This window comes from Etheostoma spectabile, unplaced genomic scaffold (assembly GCF_008692095.1).
Source record: "Etheostoma spectabile isolate EspeVRDwgs_2016 unplaced genomic scaffold, UIUC_Espe_1.0 scaffold340, whole genome shotgun sequence".
Lineage (NCBI taxonomy): Eukaryota > Metazoa > Chordata > Actinopteri > Perciformes > Percidae > Etheostoma > Etheostoma spectabile.
Genome location: NW_022605588.1, coordinates 232,450 through 248,970, shown reverse-complemented (window position 1 = coordinate 248,970; position 16,521 = coordinate 232,450). Strand labels below are relative to the sequence as shown.

Here is a 16,521-nt window from a genome sequence, read left to right as displayed (position 1 = left end):
GCTAGCTGTCTGGATTTCCCCTGCAGAGACCTGAGGACCAGGTAACCATAGTCCTAAGATTGAACAGATAGTCTAGCTAGCTGTCTGGATTTAACCTGCAGAGATCTGAGGACCAGGTAACACTAAGTCCTCAGATTGGACAGATAGTCTAGCTAGCTGTCTGGATTACCTGCAGAGATCTGAGGAACGGTAACCATAGTCTCAGATTGGACAGATAGTCTAGCTAGCTGTCTGGATTTAACTGTGTGTGGGTGTCTGGGACCAGGTAACCATAGTCCTCAGAAATCCACCAGAGGTTAGAACGCAGAGACAGAGGACAGGGACGGACATCTGGCCGAAAAGAAGGACATACAGCGGGGGCAACGGGCAATCCCTTGAAGTGGAAGGTCGTGGATATAGACTACTTATATTATATATAGACCAGATATTATAAGCAACCAGTGTGGTGCAAACTGGCCATTCAAAATCACATCCAGCTGCTATGGCATGAACAGAATTTCAAAATGCAGTTGTTTTGTGAGAAAGCACATACTTTGGAAAATACAAAGCACATTACTCATTTTCAGGTAGTCCACTTTATTTAAAGATTCTATTTACGAGTATCACAAAAAACGTCAAATAGAAAACATCACATAGGAATGCAATGTAATTAAACTGTACCACTGAAGTGGTCTTTGACGAAGCAGAGAAGCCCACGTAGGTCAATCTTGGGATTAATGCCACTAAAACTCATCGCAGAAAAACCACAAGGCATTTGGTTTATAAAACATGAATATATCATAAAGACACCAACACAGTAACCGCTCATATCAGTGCAGTTGAAAAGATAAATCCAAGGTAAAAAAAAGTGCAAGTAGTCAAACAGGGCTTGAACCACTAGGGCTTTATAGAGCATAGTGAGGAACTCACCTTCAAAATATACTGTATTACAAGTGACTTTCACACTTCAGGGACATTTTGTTTCCAGCCGTGTTCAGTAGAACAATGCTGACAGGCTCAGCTGTGATTAGCAGGCCGGCGTGTCACGCTGTCCACCACTGAGCTGTTGTCAACCATCCTGCTTTCACAATCTTTTGCTCAAGCCGCTGTATTTTCTATGCCCACATATGTACTTCAAATATAGTAACCCTGAGTGGTGATGTAACCCACCCCATATCTGTAACTAGAGAAAACACAGTGCAAGAATGTGTCCATCATCTTCACTTAAGAGACAGAGACATAACACTAGGTAAGTACACTTGGATTATGAGATTAGTTACATGAAAGTAATACAAATATTTCTAATATTAGGAACAGATAAATACATTTTGGATGGCTTATGCTAAAACTAACCATATTCATGCACAAGTCCACAAGAATTTAAATAGTGTCCAAGAATGTCCTTATCTCATGGGCGTCAGTTTGGTTTGAAATGTGCTGGGGACAGAGAAGCATTCAGAAGGGCATTACCAGAAGTGCTGGGTACAACACACATTCATTTTTTTTCTCTCTTTCGTGCAGGTCATGTTTTGCAAGACGTCCTGTAGCTTACTAATGTAAATAAATAAAAATGTATGCAAGAATGTGATGATGACGTTTTATGAAGAAAAAAAGCCGTAAGTTTTCTAATAGCATTAGACATATAATGGGTGGGGGGGGGATAGAGATGTTTGTGGATTTGTTGGCATCTGTCATTCCTGAATTATATGTGTTATAAACTTTATTTTTATTTTACAAAATTGAGCTTGAGGTTTTCAAAACAAAATGGTGGGTACAAATGATTCATGACGAAATCTGATAGTTACGGGTACCTGCCCCCCCAAAAAAATGTACGCCTATGCCCTGTCTGCTGGAGATCGCCTCTGGGGCAGAATTTAGATTAGAGCCTGACAGATAAATCTCATCCAATATCACTAGCTAATTTAGTTAATTAAAAACCAATACATTAGGGCTGGAATAAATTCAAATTAACACAGACTTTGAACTAATCAGATTGCAACCAATGTGGCCTTATCCCAAAACATTTTGTAGTTATTTAGCGCTGTTCCGTTCAATCGCATTTTAACAGGAGACAATAACCTATCACAGGTCATCTCAGAGAGAGAGAGTGTGTGTGTGTGTGTGTGTGTGTGTGTGTGTGTGTGTGTCAGAGGGAGAGCTGGAGCTAATACAACAGACCTGTTCGTCATCTCACTTGTGAGTGAGGTGGCGTACCGTTTGGATCTCTGGGAAGTGAGATCCCAGAATGCACCTTATCGCTATGGACGCTCCCTGCGTTTGTTCATGTGGTGCGTTTACGTTAAAAAAATCAAATAGTCTCAAATATCTATTTAAGCCTATACATATCTAGTATCAGTTAGGCTCTAACTTAGGTCATTATGAGATATTAAATCTCTCTTTTAAAAACTATAATCTACAGAGAATATATTCATATAAGTACTCCCAAACCTAAGACTGGGCATCAAACTACAAACTAAACTGATTATCAGAGATTGTCAAGTAAAAAGGTGCTTGGTAAATGTTTTATGAATTCATTTTCAGCTGAATTGCTGAGCAATCAGGGTATTGTATTGGCACTGGTAAAAACCAAGCTACATCCAGCCCTAAACACAACACAACAGAGTGGGAGTGATCCCTACAGAATCAGAGGATCAATTACTGCGCTAGAACAGATTTCCATGTCTGTCTGACACAACTCTACACTACATGCAACACAGCATGCTGCACGAATCACACACTCTGCTACCATGCGTGGTGATGGAGTTAAGGCATGCGGGCCGTGGCTGGCAGGGTTGCGACAGCTTTTATTCAGGTGTGATCAGGTTTGTGCAGGTGGAGCGCAGCGGGCTCAGATGATGGCCTTGAGCTCCTCGTCAGTCAGCTGGTTGACCGCCATGATTTTCGCCAGCTGCTCGGCGTACCGCGCCTGGTCCTGCATGAAGTGTGGGATGCGGACGTTCTCCATCTGAGCCAGGGCTTTCAGGCGGTCCACGTCTTCAAACGACACCTGAGCCCACAGGAAAAAAAGAAGAGACAGAATGAGGACACAGCCATGCTAGCAGCAGCACTCTCTGTCTCTCAGGGCTGGGCAATATATAAAATTGATTTTGTGATATGAAACTAGATATCATCTTGGATTTTCAATATTGGTATCTAAAATGACGTGTTGTCTTTCCCTGGTTTTACATGTCATTTTCTGAACTTTCCAGACTATTCTCGCCGTTCTAATATTTGCCTTTGCCCACTTAGTCATCATATCCACATTACTCATTATTCATTGTGTTAATAGTTTCTGAAAGCCCCAATAGTAAACCCTACAATATTGTTGCAATATTGAGGTATTTGTTCAAAAATATTGTGATATTTGATTTTCTTCATATTGCTCTATGCCACATGATTTTGACGTTTTCATTTAAAAATAAATAAATGAGTGTAAAGTACAAAAGTGATAACTTGAATTGTCATACTCATGAGTAGGTTTCAGGTAACTTTGTTTTGTGTATTCTGCCCTAACCACTGTGGTTAATAATCATTTCCTACGTCAGGTTGAAGATCTACAGCTGGAGCTCCTTAATTATCAATGCTTTCAGCTTGTTTGACACAGAAGAACATGGTCTGTTCCCTACTTAGGAAGGTGATTACATAAGCCTCATCCACCCTCTCCATTCAGTTCACTCTGTCTGAACTGTAACCATCTTCTGTGTAGTCAAACTTTTATTTCATGCGTCTGAATAAAGTATATTGTACATATAAGTATATACATTAGTGGTGTCACAGACGCATTGGCAGAGACAAGATACCATTAGATTAGATATTAGACATTATACAACTCCAAGGAATGGAAAGTAGATTTGAATGGTAACATAACTGACAGAATGTATTCACCTTCTTACAGGACACTGTCAACCCAACCAACATCATCACTGCTGTATGTTGGAGCTGCAGACATTCAAAAGAAGACTGTACAAATATCAGCCTCTGGTGGATTGAGTGCCTCCAGAGAAGATAAAAAGAGAAGTTTCTGGCAGTGGAGGTTATCAGGTAAAGAAGTACACTACTAGTATCTACCACTCTGTAGGCTTTTTGGTGCAATGCTGTGGGGGTTATTGAATTTGCAGGTTCGGGTTCCCGATCAGACGGAGCCCGTTTTTGCAGCCTGAGGTAGCTTTTTGTAATTGTTTTCAATGAGAGGGAAGGGTTGTGCTTGCTGCTTTTGTGTCATTTTTTTGCAAGAGTGTACTGAAAATAAAAATTAGTCAGCGGGGAAAAAAACAAAACAAATAAAAACGCCGCCATTTAACTCCACAGCAATATAAAGGCTGGTTGAGGACAGGTAGGATTCAATGGTTGCCTAGAAAGATTAACAAAAATACAGAGCTGGTCTGATTGGGAGTCTTGCGCAAGAAAGGTACTGCACCTCGCATTTTGCAACCTGCAAACCAGCTCTGTCTGATTGCACCCTGAGTGTTTTGTTCAGATATAGCTTTAGTCTGAAGGTGAAGTTCTTGATTTACAAATGGATGCATGCTCCGACCTGTAAATATGGTCATGTGCTTTGGGTAATGACCGAAAGATCAAGGTTAAACATACAAATGTCTGCTTGTGTTTTTCACATTGAAAGGAGTTGAGGTACTGTACATGTGGTTAGGGCATTTGTTAGAAAGCCTCTTCTTTAAAAGACACATCTCTGTGAGGTGGTAATAGGGCTGTTGGAACGATTCAGGAAGTAAAATATAATTTGAATAGTAAAAAAATCAATACTTATCGAATGCTGAATTTACTATTTGAATGTGTTGGCTTACATTAGCTATTCCGGCCCTTCTGGCCTTGGCCTACCTGCATGTGAAAACAAAATGCTTTTGTCACATCGAGTGAGCAACACCAGGCACTGTGAGATCTTAGGGCTCGGAGCTCGGTAGAGATCGGGAAGAGAGGGGGTGACAGGCTGTGGCTGGGAATCAGTCTGGTTTGCCACATGAAATTCCAGTGAAATGTTATCCCATCAACTCCTCATGAGTCATTATTTTAGTGGAACACATCGCAGTACATATGACAGACACTTGCAAAGGTCTGCAAGTCCAAAGGGTGGACGTTTGGATGCAGCCGGTGGTAAGAGAACATAAGATAACACTTTATTGTGCATACGCATAGAAATCTGTCTTGCAATACAAGCTCCAACAAGTAAAAGGACAACACAACAACAACATGAAGACAAAAGTTGAAACCATATCAGGCATCATTTAAACATAAGTAATTAATATGATGGGGGCCCAGCCCTGTCAGAGTGGTCATTTATGTACAAATATATGGGGGGGGGAACTGTCACTTCTTTGCCTTCCTGCGCTGATTCAGCAGAGATGTTGACAAGGGAAGAAATGACTGATTGAGGAGAACGTACTGACTGAGAGAAGAAGCCTGCAGGTTGATTCAGGTTGTGAACAACAGCATCGAAACATCTAATTAAAAAAACTCTCACCTGTGGAGTCAATGTGGCTGCTCCTTAGTAAATCAGTGAATTGACTAATACGGTACCAACACATGGAGTAGGGATGTTGAAATGAATCATAGCACCTCTATATAGCGATGCTGATCATTCTGCATCGATGCAGTTAAAGACCGTAATTGATTATTGCCTGCTGAGGTTACATGTTGATTTTCCGGTGGTTGCTTTTTTAGTTTCTACCGTTTGTCTTTTGTCTGCTGTGTTCAGACTCTGCTCCATTCAGGCAGAGTTTTTTTTTTTTTAAAGTGCAGAGACAATAAAAAGGGGAGTTCATATACTGCATATCTGACTGCTTGAATTTGTTGTTGTAAACCATGCGTAGCGATATATAATAATATTGAGGAGGTGACACATTGTGATGCATCAGGATATCAAATCGATTCGTATGGCTGATCGTGAATCGTGAGACCACATTCACGGCCCTAACATGGTGACAGTTGAGCTGCTGTACCTTTCCTAGAGCCATCAGCAGTGGGAAGTTGATCTTGTCTCTGTATCTCAGGATCTTCAGGATGCCATCCAGGTAGACCTGGTCTTTACTGAAGCACCCTGCAATGCCAGATATGAGAAAAGTAGACCAATAGAAGTTTAACAAGTAAGAATTTTAAAAAGGCTAATATTATTTTTTTTTTATGTCATTTTAAATGTATCACATGTGACTCAATTCAGGAGACCAATTGTGTTGGATTGTCTCTACACTAAATGTGCAGTCAAGTCACACATTGGCTGCATATGTCAATGCAAACTCTATCTCTCTTTTGAATCTTAAACCCCTATATGGTGACCTGGCTGTGCTGTATCGGTCTGGCCCCTCTTGGCCCGGACGCAGTAGTCCCAGCGAGTGTTGGGGTCCTGGACGAAGCGTCCCAGATTGTGGAAGAGCTGAGAGAAGGACATGTGGGTGGCCTGGTAGACGGTGTAGTAGAGCAGGGCGGCGCGCCACAGTGTGGGGTCTTTCCTGAATAGGACACTGTGGATGCTGGCCAGGCCCTCCTCTGTGGGGTTCAGAGGCTTCAGGTTGTGCTTCTTCCTACCTGCGCTGCTGCTCCATGGCTGGTGGCAGTTGTTTATGCCACGAAAATAATGTGTGCCTGGTGGACAGAGACAAGGACTATTTATATCGTTGTATTCAAGTTCAATTTCAAGTCACCTTTATTAGTGGCAACATCAATTAGAGCCATGAAATGGTCTACACAGTGTCATCAATACTAATTACACATAATCTTTCAGTAATATATACTGGATCACAGCTAATCAGACCTGTGATTAGAGAGGTTAATTACTTCGGATGAACTTCATTACAGATCAAATTGAAATGATTTTCCATTTAGCTGGTGACCTTCAGGAAGCCCACGTTAAAAAATAGAACATAAGCCCTGTATGGGAGCTACTGTACCCACTAATCTCATGCCTCAGCATGCCTTCCAGCCAGTACTCTCGGGCCGTGGAGATGTTGATGGTCAGTGTGGGTCTGCTGTTCACCACCGTCATGGAGGCTCTGGACAGGAGGTCGTCTGTCACCTGGACTACGATCTAGCAACAGAATTTAACATTGCATTTTTACTACAAAATTAGAAAAGTTGTTGCATGGCTATTGTGTTAGCTGTGGTCAGTGGCGGTTCTACATTGAATTACACCCCGGGCATGACCCCCTTTGAGACTGCTCTACTAAGTGATTGATATGAATGACGGCAAGGCCAGAGACCTCAGATATGACTTGATCAACTTTAGTTTTGAAAGCTCCTATGTGCTTGAGCCACAGTGACTGGCAGAGTAAATGCAATCCTGAGAGCAGTCCAAAAGTTGGGGCAGATCTCCTTATCATGCATTAAAGTGATAATCCTAAAAAGGCTCATGGTCGCCTTGTCCGGACCGTTCCATTCGGGAGACACAGAGGTGAACTGTCCCCTGCAACCCCCTCCCCTTTCCCCTTCTCACACATGCTTCTGTAGACAAGTACGTCTCGCTGCAGCGAGATGCTCCTTTCTGTGCACGACACCTGTGCACAACAGGTTGGCTGTGGCGTGACGCTTCAGCAAGCAGGGGGGCGCCGATTTCCCAATTCCCCATAAAGTGAAATGCTAGATGATAGAAAACCAATCCATAATGCAGAGGATTTTTTTTTTAAAGTGCATTTGGATCATGTCCACAAATGCGTCCAGCGTGGACCCTCTCAGACGTTGGTAGATGACAAAATTGACATTGTGCAAACCCTTGCAGATCCTTGTGGCTATTAAGACAATGAAAGTATAATATGAGATATTCCAAAACCACTGATGCTTTACATTGCTGAAATATGTCCTTTCATCATTTGTAGCTGCACTCAACAAAATGGGCCAAGAAGAGAGTTTTTTTTGTCAAGTGATTTTTTTTTTTGGATGGGTTTCTCCTTTTAATGCTATCCACTCCCTTGTATTTTCTTTCCACTGTCTAGTATGTCTAACCCCATTAAGACTTTGCCAAGTATACACAAGGTGTGTGTGGTATAATGTGAACCTGATGATGTAACATGTATTTGTTGATGGTTACATAAACGCAGCTCTGAGTCTTCACAAGAAAACTGCAGGATGACTTCAGTGAAGAGGTGGTCTTGCTTTTTCCTGAAGCTCATTCACATTGATACCCTGCTGATACCAGGCTCCAAATTACAGTCTTTAATGACTTTTTAACTGTATGTCAAATGCTCTAGAGTGGGAATGGTCAGAATTATGTTTGTGTGTTTGTCATTGCGTTGCCTGTCCTCTTACCTCCCCCAAGCAGCCTTCCTTCTCCATGTATTTCTTGACGTTGTGCCAGATACGACTCTTGTTAAGGAGGTTGCCCCCCGTGGTCTGCTCAAACTTCTCATAGCTGCCATATCGCAGCAGGGCAAGCTCCATGATGTGCACTGCCTGCAAGAGACGACAAAGTCATAAAAGTTGACATGACTAATGACTGTCTTTGACATCTTCTGTTGTTGATGCTTTGGATATGCAGTACTAGGCAATTTGGCAGTAGGCTAACAAAACAAACAAAAACAGTTAGACAATGAGAGAGATATTAAACAAATCACCAGTTAGTCAAACAACTTGTTTAGAAAAAAAACAAAATCAAACTGTATTTTTCATTATTATTATTTTTATGGACCAACTATGGGAAGTAGAGAAGTACATTCTCTTTATCCTATGGGGTTCCCCAAGGTTCTATACTTGGTCGAATGTTTTTCTATATTTATGCTGTATGTTGTTGTTAGGTCTCATTAAAAAAATAAATACAAAATCTCTTATCACTGGTACTCTGATAAATTGGACAAGCATGGAAACATGAAGCAAGTGTGGAGAGATTTCTTTCTCTTCAGTTAATTAATTTCTTTGGCTGGGCTTTGCACTGGAAATTATGGTTGCACAAGATTGATGTTACCATCTTATGAATAAATACATCTAGACCTCAACAACATGGGCCTTCCTCTTCTTTTTGTGCCTTTGCCTCGGCCAACCGTACATTACAATAATATGCAAGCCCACTGTATACTACTGACCTACTGTGTATTTCACCTTAAGAGGAAAACATTGTACTATTGAATTTACCTGAAGGAGAAATGTTATTGGCTATGTTGCAGATTTGGATTTTACTCACAAAATATTACAAGTAAAATGTGAAGTAATCACAGGCATTTGCAATTTGTTTTTAAAAATTACTGAATCTAATCCGATTTTACACTAAATAATAAAGACACCGTTTTTAAATTACCTCAAACCTAATTTGGCATTTTGTTATGAAATGACTTGTTAATAATCAGCCAACATATCAGTTTCTGCAATAAGCTTATAGCCTGGCAATTTCTCTAGCTCTCCTAATAATAACAATAAACTGAATGGGAAGATATTGCTTGGCACCAGAAAACTCTAAAAGTTAAAGAAGCAGGTTAATATGTAGGAGTACCATGCAAAAAAGATGGCATGTATACAGTATTTTCCTGAACAAAACTTAATTAAGCTGGCACAAAAACACTTATCATAAGTAACTGTTATCATAACTGATATGGTTTCATTATACTGTATGTTGTTATACTCTACAGTGTGTAGAGAGGAGGTCTTGCCAGTAGTCTTTCCTCATACTAATTTGAACTTTAATGTTATTGAAGTTGTGCTTCTGTATAGCTCTAGCTTACAGTCTTGCTGTACATTAAATTAATTCATGCTGCATATTAATTTAAGGGCGGATCTACATTTCCATGAATTTTTTCAATTTTCAATGTCCTCCAATCCCCTCACGAAAAATTACAAATTACAAATACAAGTGTCAATCCTTTCACAGTTCAATGCAGTAAGAAAACACGACTAATTAGGACAGAATCCAGGAAGAACCACAACAAAAGCATCCTCCACACAGGATCATTTTACTGTATTTGCATTTGAACTCACTAGCTCTTTCTTTGTCTTACTGTCTGTGTACTTGTGTTACTAAAAGAGCCTGCAACAGAACACCACAGGGTTGTTTTCCAGTTTACTAGATGGGACTGATTGTAAAATGAATTTAAATTCTTGGTCTTGAAAACACTGTGTGTGATTCTGCTACAGCTTCAGTGTTGCTCAGTTAGTCATGACATGCTCTCACCTTTCCCTTTCCATTTGTTTGCATCCTGTCCCAGAAATGCCTGTTACTAACCTAGTTCTGGGGAGTTTACAGCTGTCACTGTGGTCCTGCTGTACTCCTTGCAACACCCTAATATGCTCTGCGATGCCCAGTAGTGTCCTGCTGAACCCTGCTGCGTCCCGCTACGTCCACCTATTCCTCGCCACTGTCGCACTAATTGCTTACTCTTGAAGGAATTACTAGAATTGTTGGAGCTTTGTAAATTACAGTGTGGTCTAGACCTACTCTATCTGTAAAGTGTCTCGAGATAACTTTTGTTATGATTTGATATCATAAACAAAATTTAATTGAATTGAAAAAAGTTTGCTATATTAGTGTAATGTAACGTTACCACGAAAATAAGCCAAACGTTTGTGAACTGATATTAGGCGTAATATTTAAGATCTACAGGTTGTGTTTGGCTCAATATGTGTTGGGCTCGGTCTACCCACCCTGCTCTCGGGGCTCCAACCCACACACAGACCTTCATAGCAGAGCGGAGACAGGACTGCGATTTTACTTCAGGTCTTCTTCCAAATGTTTAAAACAATCATGACTACTGTTAGTAATGCGGCGACGGTGCACATTGAGCTCAGGCTTGTACACAGGAGGGGTAGAGTACACGCAGCGGGGCAAGGAGGCATTTCATTGGTTCTTTCCACGAGGCAGTGATTGGTGGCCATTTGTACAGGATTACAGCAGCTCCAGATGACAGATCTGTTTTGCTCCTTTTTTAGAGCCCGTAAGTTTATTGCTGTTGGGGTGTAAAGACCATTTCATACAATATACTGTACATAAAAAGTGTATATTGTTATTAATACCAACCCTGCCTTTAATGTTGATTTAAGACACCAACTGAGGCAGTTATTAATCAATCTTCCATTGTTTGCTGGACAAAGTCTTGTATCTGTATCCTGAACAACTTCATTCCAGCCTCATTCCACTTTTACTTAGACAACAGACTCACACTGCATCAGCTCTGATCGGCCCTGACGCTAAACAGCATTGACAGCAAGTCTCTGTGATCACAACAGCCAGCTTGACTGCTGGCTTGTCGAGGTTGCTGATCTCAAACCAGCCAGCTCAGCACCAACCCCATGCACTATAGAAGTTGTTGTAGATAGGTGTGATGAATGACACGTCACTGCCTCTCACCAAAATATGTTAACTTTTGCACATACTGAGTGTACTTTCTTTTTCTCAAGGATGTTTTGGATGCTGAGTTTCTCTATCACATTTTTTTTTTTTTTACCTTGTACATATATTTTATTGCATTTACCTTTTTTTTTTGTTAACAATTTTATTCTTTTACATAATGTTATTCACTTTCTTGTTTTTTGTTATTTTCATTCGTTGTATGTCATAATCATATAGCCTAAGCGCTTTTGCAAAACATTTCAAGTGACATGGACACAATTTGATTTCTTTTTGTTTTAATTCACTTTTTGAGATAATTTCAGAAATTTTGCACACCAAATCTTGAATGATTGTCAAATGTGGTGAATTTGTTTTCCATGAACAAAGATTTAGTTTGGAAGAAATTGCAGTATTTGTTTACACTACTGTATGCAGTAAAACATGTTAATGCACTGTGGACTCAATTTTTGATGAATTAAAAAATGTGAAGACTTGTCTAAAGATGAAGTTGCGCAAATTTGTTGTCAATTGAAACAAACGTGGGAAGAGAGGTTTAGGAAGTTTTGCAGTTTTTACAAAAAGTAGAGTGATGGAGTTCAAAATTAACAGGAGAGCAAAGTTTCTGCTCTATTGGGGACAGTTTAGCGTACGCGTTGTAGCATGTACAGCTGATTTGTTATGAATTTTTAAAGTTTATAATTCCAGATGGCTGTTGTAGCGCCACCATCAGGACAATTACAACACAAATCACACTGATCCCATTAAGCATAAGACTGGGCTTATGTTCAAAGTTTGGTGAGTTGCATAGGAAGAGGAAGAAATGATACAGGCTTTGCTACTCGGCCCCTAACAATGAATTGAAAGACCTGTAAATAATTTAGAAAGCTTTGGGAAACTGCACACATCTCTTTTGTATTGCACATAGTCATTTGATTTATTTTTATACTGTATGTAAATTCAGAGGACATGTTGTCAGTGTCCTCAATAGATGGCCTTATCCATATATAACACAAAATGGGCGCCCAGATAGCTCAGTTGGTGGAGCAGGCACCATATGTAGAGGTTTGCTCCTCGACGCAGCAGGTCTGCGTTTGACTCCGGCCTGTGGCCCTTTGCTGCATGTCATCCCCCCCACCTCTCCCCTTTCATGTCTTTGTCCGTTCTGTCAAATAAATGCCTAAAATGCCCAAAAAATAATCTTATCTAGCATTTCAATAAAGGTAATGTGTTGCAGATGTCATTGCTCTCACCCAACAAACCAATCTAAAACTATTTAATTACACCAAACCCAAACGTACCCTTACCTGTGTCAGGAAGCGATCTGAGGCATTGTTATGTCGTGCCAGGACAAGTGGAGAAACTGGGTTGCTGTATGCAAACTGTGGATTATAGTTGAAGTCAGACTTGAAAAACTTGGCCTTCTCTTTCTCAACATTAGACGGCTTTATGGCTGTAAGGATGCAGAGCTTCTTGGCATCACCCACTTCCCGTGTTATTGCTGCTTTGTGCAACGAGGGGAGTTTAGTGTGTGGTGAATTGGGGATGCACATCTTCCTGAGCTGCGGAACTGTACGAGGGATCAGGCCCATGCTGCTTCCCACTACTGCGATGTTCCGTGCTGGTTTAGACAGATTGGCGTTGCCTGAGAGAACACGATTTGTCTGTGCAGGTTTACCACTACCTTCTGCTGCACGCAACTTTTTAGAAGCCATGCCTGGGCGGTTTCTTCTACTAAATGTGGCGCCACATTTCACCAACGCTTTTGGCCTTTTGTAAGGGGACTGGTTCTGACTCTTCTTATCCTCCTCCTTAGCCTGCAGCAGGACGTTGTAGCTACTGGCGCCAGTGCTGAAGAGGTCTTTGAGAACACTGGAAGAAATCTTCTCCAGGTATATTTGGCTTGAGCTCAGTGCCTTGTCAGCAGAGTTTAAAAGGTACTTTTTGGACATTTCCACTTCTGGCCAGTGGAGTCTTTCTGAAAAGAAGTATGATGAGAGACCATTAAGGGAGGACAGTGAATCTGTTTGCTGCTTACTTAAGAATCACCTTCACAAGCCTTGATGTAGTAATCCTCTTATCAAGGCAGGGTAAAATTAGATCTATTCCTACGCCAAGCTAAAAAAAAAAAAGAAAGGTAATAATAAAAATAAATACCATAACTTGTGTGATGAACATTGCTTTAAGATATGGTAAGATAAGATCATAGTCCCACAGCGGGGAAATTTGCAGTTTTGAGGCAGCAAAGGACAGCAGGACGCATCAATAAAAACGCAAGATAATAAATTAAACCGAAAAATAAAAAGAGCCAAATATAACAAATTGACACAGACTGAACAATTTCTTGAAACATTGATATTGCAAATGAGTGAACTGTCAGTTTTGGTATGGGCTATCTACTGGGAGCAGTGTTGATTGTAAAGGAAGCAGGAAGGAAGGAAGGAAGGACCAGTCACTAAAGGAGCGGCCCAGTGCTGTCAAAGTGTCCTGCATGGGGTGGGACATGTTGTCCCTCAGAGATGATAGCTTTGCCATCATACTCCATCTCCCACCACCTCCACTGGATCAAGGGGCCATGACAGGACTAGGGTTGCAGCTGCATGAGATTTTAAAGGTAGAATAACTGTCTGAAAAATATCAAGTGTTTGAAGTATTTGTAAAATGTCTCCCTTTTGGAAATACATAAAACAAATATACCTTTTTTTCAATAGATAAGCAAATGTAGACGGTATCATAGTCTATCTATATCGACAACGTTTCATTTATGGGATTTTTCCGGTGCTGCCAGAGGTTTTATTGGATGTCCTCTTCCTTCCGCTTTCTTTGAAATGGAATTCTAAACTCGAGCTAGAACCGACAATCAAATATTTGTTTTGAGTAAATTCTAATGAAACACTCAACAGCCATTTTGATTCCAGAGCTCGCCTCCCTACATACACATGTTCCACCAAAACAAGTTCCTTTCCGAGGCTACTTTGCAGAGGTGCCCTTGCTTCATCTGGTGCCTAGCACCGCCCAACATGATGGTTATTGGTTCAAAGAAATGTCAATAAACTGGAGCATGTTTTTCTCCCATCCCACAATGCTGTGTGGACCAGACCTTCCTGAGCAGCGCTGTGGAGGAAAGTCTGGCAATCCAAGACTAAGGGTATGATAACCATCAATTTTCATACCACTCAGCCTACAGTGGAACCAGTATACCGCAGCTCGGTCCCTAGCCAGGACCGAGCTGGGCTGTTAATAATATAAATGAACGTCCGTCACATTCAAGCCAGTGTCAAATGAGTTGCTACAAAACTAATTAAGACTACCACCTCCACACAACTCTCTCTGGATTTCTCAGTATGACTATGTTCAGAAGATGGCTGTTGCCTGCTGACTTTTGCGTGCAGAAACACGAGCGAAGATAATTTATCATTTTAATTAATAATTTATACTGTTTCTTGATCCCCAGAGGGGAAAATACAATTTACACTCTGTTTTGTTAGTAATCACTACACACAGGCCTGAAATACACACACATGCTTAGTGCCTATTAATGCACAAATGGAGAGATGTCAGAGTGGGGGGGCTGCCAGCTGGACCAGCACCCTAAGCAGTTACGAAGCCTTGCTCAGGAGCACCTGGCAGAGCCCAGGGGGTGAACTAGCATCTTTCCAGCTACCAATCCACGCTCCGTCATTTGGTCAGTAGAGGGACTTGAACCAGCGCCCCTCTAATTCCCAACCCAACTCCCTATGGACTGAGCTTCTGCCACCCCAAATGACCAATAATTACCATCATGTTTTTCTAATCCTCCGTTTCCTCCTTGGCTACTAGCAACTGCTTGGAAGGGGGTGTTTGCACGATCACGGAAGGCTTGTTTCATATGGATATGCCGACAGTTTTTGTTGTCATTACTAAGAATTCTTGATGGGGGAGACAGAAACTACACACTATAGCTTACATGATTAAGGTCTATGTAAGCAAAGTAGCAACTTTTGTTTTCTTTTTTACAATCATAATGATGATGTGATCTGACTCAAATAGGCCTCAGTCAGTTTCATGAGTCAGTATCCTGATATTACAGAGGAAATTATTCTTATAATGTGTCTCCAGAGACTGGCAGTGAAGCACAGGAGTCAGAGTGCAGGGCTTTGCAATTCCCAGTAAGATGACCTGGAACATCTCCACAGTGAGAGCAGGCTCTCTCTCTGTTTGGACGGGAGCACTGAGGCAGAATCCATGCAACCACTGGCAGTACAAACTAATGACCTCAACAGCACAGTAATGATTGGAAGAGGGACAAGGACAAATTGGAGCTTCACTGGCTTGCTCAGCCACCAAATCAAATACTGTTACCTAATACATCTACTATTACCTAATACATGTATTATGATAGGCTATTATCACATCATTCTGTAGGCAAAGAAGTAACCAACCCAGAATTCCTATCAGACTGGATACTGGGTGTGTGAACGTTATTTTGGACATTATCATGCCAGTTACCATATGAAATCAAATTAGTAAACTTAAATGCAAATAGTCCAACTGCACAACAGAAATTAAATCAATGCAAGCGTCTCCATCTCATCCATCACCATAAATCAAAAATATCAAAGCACTAGTGTTTATTAAAAGCATATGATTAGCAAAAATCAGCATATATCTGCATCTTTACAAAACTAAATACAGTAAGTTAATTACTTAAACAGTCAAATATATTATAAACGGAGAATAATAAATAAAGTCACTCCTTCTTAAATACATTCTATTTAGTTTAGGTGTGTTCATATTTCCCCTCTATGTAATAATACGTGTATTAGGTCGACAAATTACTTGACTCCACATTTCAATAACAAGCTGCTACATTAGTAAATAGTTATGTTGCATTTTTATCAAGTTTATCAGTAAATAAGTGAACACCAGAAAAATGCAACATGAACGTACCTGTAACGTTAATTGACTCCAGCATCCTTTTCCAGGTCTACGTAACGTTAAACCTAAACCACCAGTGCTGTTCGAAGAATACAAACGTTAGCTAACGTTACTTAAAGCTAACTAGCTAAGTTAACCTAGCTTAATTAGCCGGCTAATAATGGCCAAATAGAAACCGACGATTCAAGCGAGTTACTGCAATGACTTACTTGACATATATTATGACAGAAATTGTTATTATATATTTAAAGTATCCCAGGCTATCGGCTGAGCTGACATAGCCGTGCCGCCTACACTGAGCCCCAGTCAAACTGGCACGAGCTGTCTGTGGTCTGCGTGGTACAGGCTCGGATCTGTTACCATGGTTTCGTTGA

At 40.8% G+C, this 16,521-nt stretch overlaps 1 protein-coding gene and 1 long non-coding RNA gene across 3 annotated transcripts in view; one reads left to right on the top strand and one right to left on the bottom strand.

Annotated features, from left to right (window-relative positions):
• Nucleotides 1-15,270, top strand: part of LOC116686270 (uncharacterized) — an 18,144-nt gene extending 2,874 nt beyond the window's left edge. Inside the window, exons 2-4 of the long non-coding RNA XR_004331206.1 lie at nt 10,834-10,838; nt 14,502-14,506; nt 15,260-15,270. This is a non-coding gene — a long non-coding RNA (uncharacterized LOC116686270). The remainder of the gene's footprint in view (nt 1-10,833; nt 10,839-14,501; nt 14,507-15,259) is intronic.
• On the bottom strand, nt 557-16,493 carry matcap2 (microtubule associated tyrosine carboxypeptidase 2). 2 transcript variants are annotated; one of them, XM_032511242.1, is made up of 7 exons: nt 16,160-16,493; nt 12,538-13,208; nt 8,230-8,373; nt 6,883-7,015; nt 6,268-6,573; nt 5,934-6,031; nt 557-2,986 (listed from the first exon to the last, which is right to left on the bottom strand). In XM_032511242.1, the coding sequence occupies exons 1-7, from the start codon at nt 16,182-16,184 to the stop codon at nt 2,828-2,830; spliced, it is 1,536 nt and encodes a 511-aa protein (XP_032367133.1). In that variant the 5' UTR covers nt 16,185-16,493; the 3' UTR covers nt 557-2,827. The 2 variants fall into 2 exon arrangements, with proteins under 2 accessions (XP_032367133.1, XP_032367134.1); XM_032511243.1 differs by having other exon boundaries at nt 12,538-13,204; nt 16,160-16,490.
• Between the last annotated feature and the right edge of the window lie 28 nt (nt 16,494-16,521).